This window comes from Macaca fascicularis, chromosome 5 (genome assembly GCF_037993035.2).
Source record: "Macaca fascicularis isolate 582-1 chromosome 5, T2T-MFA8v1.1".
Taxonomy (NCBI): domain Eukaryota; kingdom Metazoa; phylum Chordata; class Mammalia; order Primates; family Cercopithecidae; genus Macaca; species Macaca fascicularis.
In genome coordinates, this window is record NC_088379.1 from 38,621,027 (window position 1) to 38,635,121 (window position 14,095).

Here is a 14,095-nt window from a genome sequence, read left to right on the forward strand (position 1 = left end):
GGGGTTTCACCATGTTAGCCAGGATGGTCTCGATCTCCTGACCTTGTGATCCGCCCGTCTCGGCCTCCCAAAGTGCTGGGATTACAGGCTTGAGCCACCGCGCCCGGCCTTCAGTCTGTTCATTTTCAAAGATGCTTCAGAACCTCAATATTTTAGTGTCTCATTATTTACTGTGCCCTTTTCAAATCTCCTTCCTCTCCATATGCCACTTAATTTTTTTCAGGTCTCGTAATACACACTAATAAAAGAGAATTGAAGAACAAATTAGCAAAGAAGATTATAAGAAAGCATCTAGCTCTCATAAATATGTGCATTTGCAGATAAAATTGCTAAAGCACTATCAGTGACCTTTGAATCATCACATAAAATAGAAATCCCTGAAGATTAATGAAGTCCTAATTGTCAAAAAAATAGAAAGGCAGATCCGCAACCACAGAACTACAGAAGATTACAGATTTAGTGACAATGCTATGCAGTAACATCATGAACAGGTCAGGAGCAACATAATGGCACTCAACTGAAGTAGACAAGGTCTCACTGAGCATAAACTAAGCCCTAAGCCTTCATTTCCTCTGTGAGTTATCAGACTAGTAGGTGAAATGAATACTAAAAACAATATCTGGACTTAAACAAAGTATCTACCAAATTCTCTTCTGATAAGAGGCAGGGTTTCTAACCTCCACGTTATTGACATTTTAAGCCAAGTAACTCTCTGTCCTGTGCATTGTGGGATGCTTAGTGGCATACCTGGCCTCTGCCAATTACATGCCGTAGCATCCCCCGGTTGTGACAACCAAAACTGTCTCCAGATATTGCCAAAGGTCCCTCAGAAGGCAATATCACCCTTGGTTGAGAAACACTGATTTATGGCAAGATAGAGAAATACAAAATAATAGTCATTACTAAGATTCATAAGTAATTAGACAGCTATACATAAGAAACTAAACAGCTATATCCAGGGTGCTGATGATTCAAAGCAAATTTTGAAAAAAACTTTGTCCCTTAATGCTAAACAATTTTAATAATGATTCAGGAAGAAACACAAAGATAAATATATCAAATTTGTAGAAGATATAAAACTAGATGACATTAAAAAATTAAGTGTACGAGAGACATCCAAAGATCTACTCAATTCTTCTACTGGGAGGGAAGGGAGAAGGGAGGGTTAAGGCATTAAGTTATGAAAAAGCAAGCTGTAGACCAGGCACAGTGGCTCACGCCTGTAATCCCAGCACTTTGGGAGGCTGAGGCAGGTGGATCACCTGAGGTCGGGAGTTCGAGACCAGCCTGACCAACATGGAGAAAGCGCGTCTCTACTAAAAATACAACATTAGCCGGGCATGGCGGTGCATGCCTGTGATCTCAGCTACTCAGGAGGTTGAGGTAGGAGATGCACTTGAACCTGGGAGGCAGAGGTTGCGGTGAGCCAAGATCCTAACAAGAGCGAAACTCCATCTCAAAAAAAAAAAAAAAGAAAAAGCAAGCTGTAGAAATTTTACAGTAAGATGCTACTCAAATGTGTGTGTGTGTGTGTGTGTGTGTGTGAATGGAACATTTACTTAGGTAATTTAAAATAATATTAATTTAAATACCTCATCTTCAAAAATTCTAAATTTAGTTTCCTTTATACAGAATTTTAATGTACAAAGTATTATTAATTTTTGAACAAGTATAATCAAAAAAATATAATACTCACTTGAAGGAAATTTTCTACCCTTATCACTCTAGGTTTCCCTGAAAACATCTAAGAGAAGCTCTCTATCATATACAGAATCTATACCTATTTGTCCCATGCACAAAACTATGTCTCTAAAAGTTAGCAAAGAGAATGTTACACACATCGCCAAGAATATTTTCTGCTACTATTTTCCAAAGTCACAAGTCACTGTTATTACATGGTAACCTGTAACCTAGAGAACACAACATCACCAATTTTTTTCCCATTTAACACTCCTCAAATAATTATAACTTCAGGAGTACTAACTGCCTCCGGAATTATGTGCACAATTAAAATCACCAGTCAAACAATTCAAGGCAGGAAAAACCCCCACCATTTTCGATCAAACAGCAGGCCCTGATGAAACCATAATAAAAGGTCAATCTTCGCCAAACAAGACTCAAGGTCTCTCACTTCATTAAACAGCTAAAAGTAAATATATTTACCCAGTACAACAAGTATTTGGGTTTTTACTAACCTTGAAGAACATTTTACTAGAGTCAATAGTTGGCTATAAAGATATTTATAAGCAGTTCTTTCCTTTTCCTGTAACTTGGGAAATTAATGTGGTTAAATTAGTTTTTAAAAATCAATAAATCCTAGTAGAAGACAGAGCTAATCAAAGTGATGATGAAAAATATTTCTCATGGAGCAAAATGGAAAGCCTAAAAATCTGTATAACAATAATCTAAAAAGCTAGCTGTATAATAATATACGCAAAAATACTTGAAACCTACATTTTTCCTAAATCTGTTTTTCATTGCTTATAAAGCACTATGCAACAGAAGTAAAATACAAGCCACATATAAAATTTCAAATTTTCTCATAGCCACATGTTTAAAAGTAGAAAGAAAGAAGTGAAATTAATTTTAACCATATATTTTATCTAACCCAATACATCCAAATTATTAGCATTTCAAAATGGGATCAATAACAAAAAATTAACAAGGTAGTTTACCTTTTTTGTGTAGGAAGTCTTTGAAATCTGTGTTTTTAAAATAAATTTTATTGTATATATCTAAAGTATACAACATGATATTAGGGCATATATAGATAGTAAAATAAATACTAGAGTGAAGGAAATTAACATATCCATCATCTCACATAGTTACTCATTTTATTTTTGTGGCAAGAGCAACTAAAATGTACTAATTTAGCAGGAATCCCAAATACAGTACAACTTTATTAATTATAGTCCTCATGTTATACATTAGATCTCTGGACTTGTTCATCCCATGTATCTGCTACTTTGTAACCTCTAATCAATATCTCCCCATGTCCTCCTCAACCCTCGCAACCACTGTTGCATTCTCTATTGACTTTTTTTTAAGAGTTTGCATTATAGGCCGGGCGCGGTGGCTCAAGCCTGTAATCCCAGCACTTTGGGAGGCCGAGACGGGCGGATCACGAGGTCAGGAGATCGAGACCATCCTGGCTAACACAATGAAACCCCGTCTCCACTAAAAAAATACAAAAAAATTAGCCGGGCGTGGTGGCGGCGCCTGTAGTCCCAGCTACTCGGGAGGCTGAGGCAGGAGAATGGCGGGAACCCGGGAGGCGGAGCTTGCAGTGAGCCGAGATCGCGCCACTGCACTCCAGCCTGGGCGACAGAGCGAGACTCCGCCTCAAAAAAAAAAAAAAAAAAAAAGAGTTTGCATTATAAGTGAGATCACACAATATTCTTCCTTCTGTGCCTGACATTTCACTTAACATAATGTCCGCCGGGTTCATACATGCTGTGGCAAATGACAGAACCTCCTTTTTTTTTAAGCCAAATAATATTCCATGATTACATATACCACAATGCCTTCATCCATCCACCGTCTGACACTTAGGTTGTTTCCGTATCTTGGCTTTGTGCATAATGCTGCAATGAATATGGGAGTGCAGATAACTTTCTGAGGTGGTGATTTCATTTCCTTTAGGTATATGCCCAGAAGAGAGATTGCTGGGTCATATGGCGGTTTTATTTTTAATTCCACTGGGCTCCTCCATGCTGTTTTCCATAATGGCTGCACCAATCTACATTACCACCAATGGTGTACAGGTTCCCTTTTCTGCACACTGTGAATAACATTTGTTATCCCTTTATTCTTTAATGATAGCCATCCTAACGAGTGAGGTGTTATTGCATACTGGTTTTGATTTGCATTTCCCTAAGGATTAATGATATTAAACACTTTTTCATATACCTGTTGGCCACTTTTATGCATTCTTTGGAGAAATGTCTCTTTAGGTCCTTTACCCATTTTTAAATTTGACTGTTTTTCTATTGAATTGTATGAATTATTCACACATTTTAGATATCAACCCCTTATCAGATATATGATTTGCAAATTTTGTCCCAATCTGTAGGTTGTCATTTCATTTTGTTGACTGTTTCCTTTGCTGTGTGAAATCTGTGTGTATTTCACATTTACAGCATTCTCAATTCAGACTAGGCACATTTCAAGTGCTCCACTGCCACAAATAACTAGTAGTTCCCATAATGGATGACACAAATCCATAACATAAGTGAGCCAAATATCATTCCCAAATTTCTAAAGCTCAATTACAAAATCAACAGAAAGCCCTAAGTAAGTAAACAAATACAAAATATCTTTAAAGGCAGATGTAGGCTTATAATAAGAGTCAAAACATAAGAATAACAATTAATACTTATTGAGCATTTACTATTTTAGATCCTAAGTCAGACCCTATTTTAAATGCTTTTCAAGAATTACCTCATTTGACTATCACAAAAGGCTGCTGATGCAGGTACTAGTGATGTCTCCGTTTTACATAGAAGTAAACTAAAACACAAGGAAAGTTAAGTAAAGATTTAACCAAGGCCATGCTTTTAAACAGTACACATGCTATGCCACAAGAAAAATGCCAATAGAACCAAAGGTTGTTTTTAAAATCAGAATACAGAACATAAGAAAAGATAAAGTGGCCGGGCGCGGTGGCTCAAGCCTGTAATCCCAGCACTTTGAGAGGCCAAGACGGGCGGATCACGAGGTCAGGAGATCGAGACCATCCTGGCTAACATGGTGAAACGCCGTCTCTACTAAAACATACAAAAAACTAGCCGGGCGAGGTGGCGGGCGCCTGTAGTCCCAGCTACGCGGGAGGCTGAGCCAGGAGAATGGCGTGAACCCGGGAGGCGGAGCTTGCAGTGAGCTGAGATCCGGCCACTGCACTCCAGCCTGGGTGACAAAGCAAGACTCCGTCTCAAAAAAAAAAGAAAAGAAAAGATAAAGTATGCAATAATGAAAAAAAAATCCTATCTTTTGGAATTAACAGGTTTTTTTAAACTGAATCATGTCATATGATACTTTTCCACAAGAAGCTCCAATCTCTAGATAAACAATACAGTTTTAGATTAGAATTTTTACTTTTAAACTATTACAAAAATATTGGGAATACTCATTCTATTTTATGGAATGAGGTAATGCCCAATTCTATTACACACACACACACATTTTATTTAACCTTATACTGGTAATATAAAACAAAAATATTTATGACCCAATATTGAAAAGTATGGTTCTAGCCTAAAGTAAAGAGTAACGAAAGTATTACTTTAAGGTCAAGGATTTTCCAGTAGAATACTAATTTGAAAAAGCTGCACTTTTCTTTTTTGAAACTCATATATTTGTGATTTTATTATGCCAATCTTATTATGGACTTTTTTTAATAGTCTCATTCTCTTGTATGAAGGAAAAGGCTTATCTTCCTCCCATTCACCTATCATTTCAAACAATAAAGCATGAAAAGATAAAACAGGCAATAATAAAGCAAGCTTCTTCCCTACATCTCAATTCTAAGAAAAAAATAGAATAATGCACAATACTGAACACCACCTTAGATAGGTACATCATACCCCAAGATTTTTAGCTAAAACAAGAGGACAATGTTTACTTTCACATGTATATGCTACCAGCAAACGACACGAACACTGCCTAATGTTCATAAAAAGTTTTCAGATAAAAAGCTGGACATCTCTTCAGAAAGTAACATTCAAATATTGCTCATCTTAATGGATGACTAGATACAGAAAGAAAAAAATTGCTTGTCTGAAATAAACAGTCCAATGTGAAAGAAACTGTGATCAGAACTTAAATTATCTGACCTTTTTGTTTACTTAAAATCACCAGATAACAACAGCCTTGATCCACAGTTGAAGGCCATGGCTGGCTGCACACTAACTTTGACGTTTATCAGGGTGTCACTGGAAAGCCTAATCACACCACCTTCAGTTACATAATAAACCTATCACCATACTGTTCTTACTCTCCCCTCCCACATGTTCAAAACTTCACAAAGGTAGCCAGAGCTAAGAGGAGAGCCTCTCAATTTAAGGGTTCGTTTACACAATGTGCCTGAGCAGATATTTAGCAACAGCACGAGAAAGTTAAGAGTCAGTCACCTGCCCATAACAAAGAAACGTCTCAGTTTAGGAAAAATTTCCCAAAAAATATGCTCACATCACTTACACTTTGTCTTTAATATTTTGAACAATTTCATCAGCAAATGTTTCACATAACTTACAAAGTTCACCTATGGACTTGGTTTTTCTTTTTATTTTTTCCTTTGGACTGCCTACTCAATGTGTCAGGCACTGGGTCTGGCCCTTTCATGTACATCATCCCGTATTATTCTGGTTATGGTCTCCTCCAAGGGTTAACAATGTTACAATCGAAATGACTTCACCCCTAACTTATCTGAGCTTTTCTTCTAGGATGACAATATAACTCTGGGATCCTTACATAAAAGAACAGTATTCATGAAACAATTATTTACACAACAAAATATTTCAGATTAGCACATAATTATTTATAAATGTCCTTTGCACTTTGATTACTCTTAAAACAGATCTAACAGAATTAAATTTAAGTACAAAACAATCTTCTTTAAAAAACCCAATACTTTAATTTTCAGTGTCACCAGAGAATACAAGGAATTCAACATCAGTGCTAAATAATAAATCACAAATGTGAGTAATCACTCTACACTTAGATTATTGACTTTGGCCTGCCGGATAAAAAGCTTACATTAAAAAAGTAGTTCTAAAACAACCCAATACTATTTTAATATGTGATTCAAGATTAAGCTTCAATTTATATGATTCAGTACGAGCACTTAAAAAAAATTCCAAGAGCCAATTTCCCTGTAATTGGTCCTTAATCCACAGGAAATGCCAAAGATGATCCCAGCCTTCCCTGATAAATATAACTCAACAAAGCAAAAAGGCAGTAGAAATTCCATTCAAAGTGAAGGAGGTACATTTAGACACCAACAAAAAACTCAAGAACATAACACACAATGCAACCTTACCTGTTTCTGAAATGTATGTAACAGGATCCTGCCGTGAAATTTTACCAGGTTTAGAAGATACTGGCGGTTTTTCTGGTTGCTTTTTGGCATTTTTTACCTGCAACGTCTCCTCTGACTCTGAATCTGTATGTGAGAGAAAAATAAAATGAAACTTGGAAAAGAACTATTATAATACAGTGCACTTTTTAAAGTAGTCATGGTGAACCAATTCCTCAAGGTCTTTTTCAAGGCACATGTCTTCTGTGAATTCTCACAGGTTACTTTTACTCAGTGTTAAGACTATGTATTAGTTTCCTATTCCAGCTATAATAAATGGCCACAAACTTAGTGGCTTAAAACAACTAAGCCACTAAATTTATTATCTTCCAGTTTTGGAGGTTAGACAGACGGTAAACATGGGTCTCATTGGCCCAGTCAAGGTACCAGTAGGGCTATGTTCCTTTCTGGATACTCTAAGAAAGAATTTTATTTGCCTTTTCCAATCTCTAGTGGATGCCAGCATTTCCTGGCTCAAGGACCCTTCCTCCATATTCAAAGCCAGCAGCATCAAGCGAAAGTCCTCATGTTGCCATCTCCTGGATCCTCTAACCTTCCTCCACAGTTAATCTCACTCTCGAAACCCTTTTTCTGCCTCCCTATTCCTTGTGACTACACTGAGCCCACCCAGATAATCCAGCATAATGTCCCTATTTTATTTTTCTTTTTTGAGACAGAGTCTCACTCTGTTACCCAAGCTGGAGTGCAGTGGAGTGATCTCAGCTCACTGCAACCTCTGCCTTCTGGGTTCAAGTGATTCTCCTGCCTCAGACTCCTCAGCAGCTGGGACTACAGGCACGTGCCACCACGCCAGTTAATTTTTGTATTTTTAGTAGAGACGGCGTTTTACTATGTTGGCCAGGCTGGTCTGGAACTCCTGACTGACCTCAAGTGATCCACCCGCCTCAGCCTCCAAAAGTGCTGGGACTACAGGCAAGAGCCACCACGCCTGACCTAATCTCCCTACTTTTAAGGTCATCTGATTAGCCATCTTAACACCATCAGTAACTTTTACTTACCTTTCCCATATAACCTAATATAGTCACAGGTTCTAAGAATTAGGCTGTGGATATCTTTTGGGGCCATTATTCTGTTTACCACAGCCTAATCTCCCAGGGCACTTAAATAAAAGTCAGGAAAAAAGTATGAGTACCTGGCATAGTGCCTGGTACAAAATAGATGTTTCATAAACTTTAGTGTCCTTCCTCTTCCCTTGCACCACGCATTTATAAATCCTGTCACACTGTAGTAAACTATATCAAACACATTTCCAGTTTCCCAACAAACAAAACTCCTGGGGAAGAAGAACACGTACTTCTTTCAAATTCTTTACAATACAGAGCAATAAAAGGCACACAGTAAACACTTAAGTACTTTCAGAATTCAGAACCTTTGATAGTACTGTGAAAATCTTGACAATCCATAAATGCTTCTTTAGGCACATTTTTTATTTTAAGAATTCACACCAGAAGGCCGGGTGCAGTGGCTCACGCCTGTAATCCCAACACTTTGGAAGGCCGAGGCAGGCAAAATCACCTGAGGTCAGGAGTTCAAGACCAGCCTGGCCAACATAGTGAAATCCCTTTTCTACTAAAAGCTACAAAAATTAGCCAGGAATGGTGGTGGGCACCTGTAATCCCAGCTACTTGGGAGGCTGAAGCAGGAGAATCACTTGAACTCAGGAGGCAGAGGTTGCAGTGAGCAGAGAGCGTGCCACGGCACTCCAGCCTTGCTGAGAGAGCAAAACTCCATCTCAAAAAAAAAATTCACACCACATAAAAATAAAACAGAAGAGACAGATCTTCTCCACAAAAGCAAAAACTGAAACTTTCTGAATTCTATCATCATTTTACCATCATTTTGTGCATCATAAAAGGCATGCAAAAAAATTTGTTCCCTATTTTAAAATTACATTCAAAGAAAAGCCTTTAAATTGTGTTTATTCCTTTTTAAATGCAACCCAAAAAAGCCAGATCTTTCAATAAGGCACAAAAATTAAATCTTAGATTTTTTGCTTTAAAAACAGTATTCTAAGGCACTATTTTTCAAATTTAACTTCCAACAACCTCAACTGGAAAAGAAATTAATACAAGTATTTTTAAAAATAACAGGGCCAGATGCAGAGGCTTATGCCTGCAATCCCAACACTTTGAAAGGCCGAGGAAGGTGAATTGCTTGAGGCCAGGAGTTCGAGACCAGCCTGGGATACATGGTAAAACCCCATCTCTACTAAAATTACACAAATTAGCTAGACATGGTGCTGCACGCCTGTAGTTCCAGCTACTGCGGTGTCCGAAGCGCAAGAATCGCTCGAACCTGGGAGGCAGAGGTTGCAGTGAGCCAAGATCACACCACTGCATTCCAACCTGGGCAACAGGGCAAGACTGTCTCTAAATAAATTAATTAAATTAAATAAAAACACATATATCACATCCAAATTAAGTTTGACAAATGCTGCATACTCTATCACTTTCTAAAGGAATCTTTAATACAAACAGATTTTGGTTCTGATAAGTTCTATAATAAAATTATTTGAAATTTCACTTGAGCATACAGCACCCTTCTCACAGCACTTATTAATACCTCAGAGAGCTATGTGTTTCAGAACATAGTTTATTTACTTTTTTTTTTTTTTTTTTTTGGAGACAAAGTCTCACTCTTGTCAGCCTGACTGGAGTACAGTGGCAATCTTGGCTCACTGCCACTTCTGCCTCCGGGGTTCAATCAATTCTCATACCTCAGCCTCCCAAGTAGCTGGGATTGCAGGCGCATGCCACCACACCCAGCTAATTTTTGTATTTCTAATAGAGACGGGGTTTCACCATGTTGGCCAGGCTGGTCTCAAACTCCCGACCTCAAGTCATCTGCCTGCCTTGGCCTCCCAAAGTGCTGGGATTACAGGCGTGAGCCACCACACCCATCGCTGTGCTAAGGGATATACAATAACCTTAAAACTTTAAAGCTCCACAGAAGAAATATTACCTGAATCATAGATGATCCTCTTTTTCTTGCTTGGTTGTTTCTGTTTGAAGTCATCCTCTTTACGGGAGCTATTTACCTATAAACATCACAGTATAATTAGAACATAAATAAGCCTATATAACTATCCTTTTTTTCTCGTTAGATTTGGGCTCAGTCATTTTAAATAGGAGGAATTTTGCATACCCGCCCCCCACCAGAAGACATTTTTCAATGTCTAGAAACATTTTTACTTGTCACAAATAGGGGTAGGGAGGTTTACTGTCACCTAACAAGTAGATCAGGAATGCTATTAAACATCCTACAATGCATAGGACTAGTCCTCCACAACAAAGAATTCTCCAGCCTAAACTGTCAGTAATATACCCTTATTGGCTAAAAGTAGGCCAGACAGTAACTGTACCACAATGGGAAAAAAAGAATTACAGAAAACACTATAACATTATTCAGCTCCACTTTCAACACTAACCTATGTATACAACAAAGAATAAAAGGATATCAGATATTACAAGGCAAGTGCTTCCTGAAAATGAAAAGACAGAAACAGGAATAAATGCTAAGCTAGTGGCCTACCACTGCCAATGCCCCTTAGGAAACTAAATAAAACCAGCCATGCGTAGTGAGTGGCTCATGCCTGTAATCCCAACACTTTGGGAGGCCAAGGCAGGTGGATCACCTGAGGTTGGGAGTTCAAGACCAGCCTGACCAACATGGTCAGGTCACCTGTCCAACAAAATTAGACAGGTGTGGTGGTGCATGCCTGTAATCCCAGCTACTCGGGAGGCTGAGGAAGGAGAATCGCTTGAACCTGGGGGGCAGAGGTTGCAGTGAGCCAAGATCACACCATTGCACACCAGTCTGGGGAACAAGAGCGAAACTCCATCTCAAAAAAAAAAAAAAATACTAAATAAAACCAATGCAAAAGGTATTATTTATATTTTATAGTTAAACATCACATTTCTAACATATTCAAATTTTCTCAGAAAGCATCAAGAAGTCAGTGAAAAAACTGATTATAATCAATTATAAGGTAGAAATAGAAACTATTCCTATCCATTACAATAAAACTTCAAAAACATAAGAACAATCAACTAGCTTGCAAGAAAATGGATCAAATGAGCAATTATAATTTACATATACCACTGGATCAAGGACAGAGTTAGAATCAACTACAACTCAAAAGTAAGAGAAGAAGGTATCAAGGAAAGGAGAAAGCCACAGAAAGAAATCCCAAATTCTGCCTGTAAACTTTACCCAAATCTCTGGCTATCTCCTGAATTATACATATGTGGAACAACTCCTAGTGCTTAGCTAAGGTTAAAAGAATTGAATAAAGATTTCAGCTGCTGCCCATTACAGGGTAGGCAAGAGTTTAGAGCTTAAGTACACCAAGATCAATGCCTGATAAACCAAAATAATCAACACTCTTTGAAGGAATATAACAGGATCCAAAGTCCCTACACTGTATCATTCACAATGTCCAAAATAATCCAAAACAACTAGAACATACAAATAAAGAGGAAATGTGACCTGCTGAGGTTAATTTTATGTGTGAACCTGACTGAACCACAAGATGTCTACATATTTGGTCAAACATCATATTGGGTGTTTCTGCAAGGATGTTTTCGAATGAGCTTAATATTTAAATCAATAGACTAAGTAAAGCATATTGCCCTTCCTGATGGCATTAAGTCTCATCCAATCAGCTGAAAGTCTGAAAAGAACAAAGGCTAATCCTCTCCTGAATGAGAGGGAATTCCTCCTGCCTGACTGCCTTAGAGCTGGGACATCTCTGGGATACTTTCTTCCTGCCTTTGGACTCCCAGTTAAAACATCAGGGTACCAATTCTTGGTAATAAATCTCTCTATGTATACACACATGCATCCTATTGCTTCTGATTCTCTACAGAACTCTGATTGTATAATACAGATTTTGGTACCAAGAAATGGAGTACTACTGTAAAAAAAAAAAACAAACAAACAAAAACAAAACCTAAAATACAGAAGTGACTTTGGAATTGGGTAGAGGCTAGATGTCTTCTAGCATGTAGAAAAAGCCTAGACTGCCATGAAGGAACTGCTGGTAGAAATATGAACTTTAGATGTAATAACAATGAGAGCTGGTGAAGAAAAGAGAAGAGCTAGAGAAGAAGCGTCTTTCATCTCAGAGCATATATCATCATGAACAGGATGCTGGTATAAATATGAATGTTAAAGGCCAGCCTGGTGAGGTTTTACATGGAAATGAGAGAGAGATTATTGGAAATTGGAAGAAAGGCAATTCTTACTATAAAGTGGCACAGAACTTGGCCAAGTTGGGTCCTAGTGCTCTGTAAAAGATGGAACTTGTGAACGATGAAATCACATATTTAGCTGAGGAGATCTCAAAGCAAAATCTTGAAGATGCAGCCTGAGTCCTTCTGACTGCTTGTAGTCAAATGCAAAAGGGAAGAGATGAACTACAGAAGAAACTGTTCAGCAGAAAGAGACCAGAGCTTGAAGGTTTGTAAAATTCTCAGCCTGTCCATATTTCAAAAAATGATAAAGCATGTTCTAGGCCGGACGTGGTGACTCACACCTGTAATCTCTGCACTTTGGGAGGTCGAGGCAGGTGGAGCACTTGAGGTCAGGAGTTTGAGACCAGCCTGGCCAACATGGTGAAACCCCAACTCTAGCAAAAATACAAAAAATTAGCTGGACAGTGGCACGCGACCACAGTCCCAGCCACTCAGCAGGCTGAGGCAGGAGATTAACTTCAATCTGGGAGACGGAGGTTGCAGTGAGCTGAGATCGCGCCACTGCACTCCAGTCTGGGCAACAGAGCAAGACTGTTTCAAAAAAAAAAGAAAAGAAAAAGCATGTTCTAAAGAGAATACCAAGGATGTAGCTGGAGTATCACTTGATAAAGAGATTACGGGATTATACAAGCAAAAACACTGTCAGTTTGAATTGAAGAGGATGGAGAAAGGACAAAATGAAAGAAGGCTGTCAGACTTCTGAGATTCCAGTGACAGGACAACAGGGCTATTTTTCAAGAAAAGGGAAGAATGGTCCCAAAAGCAATTCAGAGATCAACCATCAGAACTGCCTCTTCAAAAGATGGAGCTTGGTTTCAACAGATGAGACAGCCACCACCCAAAGCCTTGTGGGCAGGACGGCCCAGCAGAGCTGCAGAAGCAGGACAGCTGCCTATGGTTGTGGGGGTAGAGCCACTAACCCAGTGGGTCTAGAGGGCAGGGCATCAAGCCAAAGAGTATTATTTTCAAGGCTTAAGTTCTGATGGAATTTGCCGTGCTAGGTTTTGGACTTGTTTGGGATCCATCACCCCTCCCTGCCTTCTGATTTCTCCTCTTTGGAATGGCAATGTCTACCCTATATGTCTGTTCTACTATCATATTTTAGAAGCACATTCCTTATCTGGTTTCACAGGTTCACACCTAGAGAGAAATTTTGCCTCAGGATGATTCATACCTCAAGTATCACCCATATCTGATTTGGATGATATTTACATGAGACAGTGGACTTCAGACTTGATGCTGAAATAAGACTTTGGGGGCTGTTATGATGGAATGAATGTATTTTGCATGCAAGAAGGACATAAATTTTGAGTGGCCATGGATGGAATGTTATGTCCTGAATGTCTGTGTCCCCAAAATTCACATGTTGAAGCCATAACCTTCGGGGTGGCTATATTTGGAGGTGGAATCTCTAAACAAGTAATTAAGGATAAATAAGGTCATAAGGGTGGGGCTCTGATCTGACAGGATTCGCATTCTTTAAGAACAGACACCAGAGTGCTCATTCAATTTCTCTCTCTCTCTCTTTCTCCACCAGAGTGTTCAATCTCTCTCTTCACCCAAATGCACTAAGAAGAGACTATGTGAGAACACAGCAAGAAGGGAGCCATGTACCAACCAGGAAAAAGGCCCTCACCAGACACCTAATCAGCCAGTACCATCTACTTTACAATTTTGTTATGGTGGCCTGAACTAACACATGACCCAAAGAATCAGGACAAAAAGCACTTAATGAAGACCAATCTTG

General features: G+C 38.7%; 1 protein-coding gene across 4 annotated transcripts in view; it reads right to left on the reverse strand.

The window, feature by feature from the left end:
- RFC1 (replication factor C subunit 1) overlaps positions 1-14,095 on the reverse strand; it is a 78,078-nt gene that overhangs the window by 45,872 nt on the left and 18,111 nt on the right. For all 4 annotated transcript variants that reach the window (XM_074039566.1, XM_015450250.3, XM_005554695.4 and 1 more), the window contains exons 3-4: positions 10,055-10,130; positions 7,037-7,159 (exon numbers count right to left, since the gene is read on the reverse strand). In XM_074039566.1, the coding sequence (XP_073895667.1) occupies positions 7,037-7,159; positions 10,055-10,130 (199 nt within the window). The remainder of the gene's footprint in view (positions 1-7,036; positions 7,160-10,054; positions 10,131-14,095) is intronic.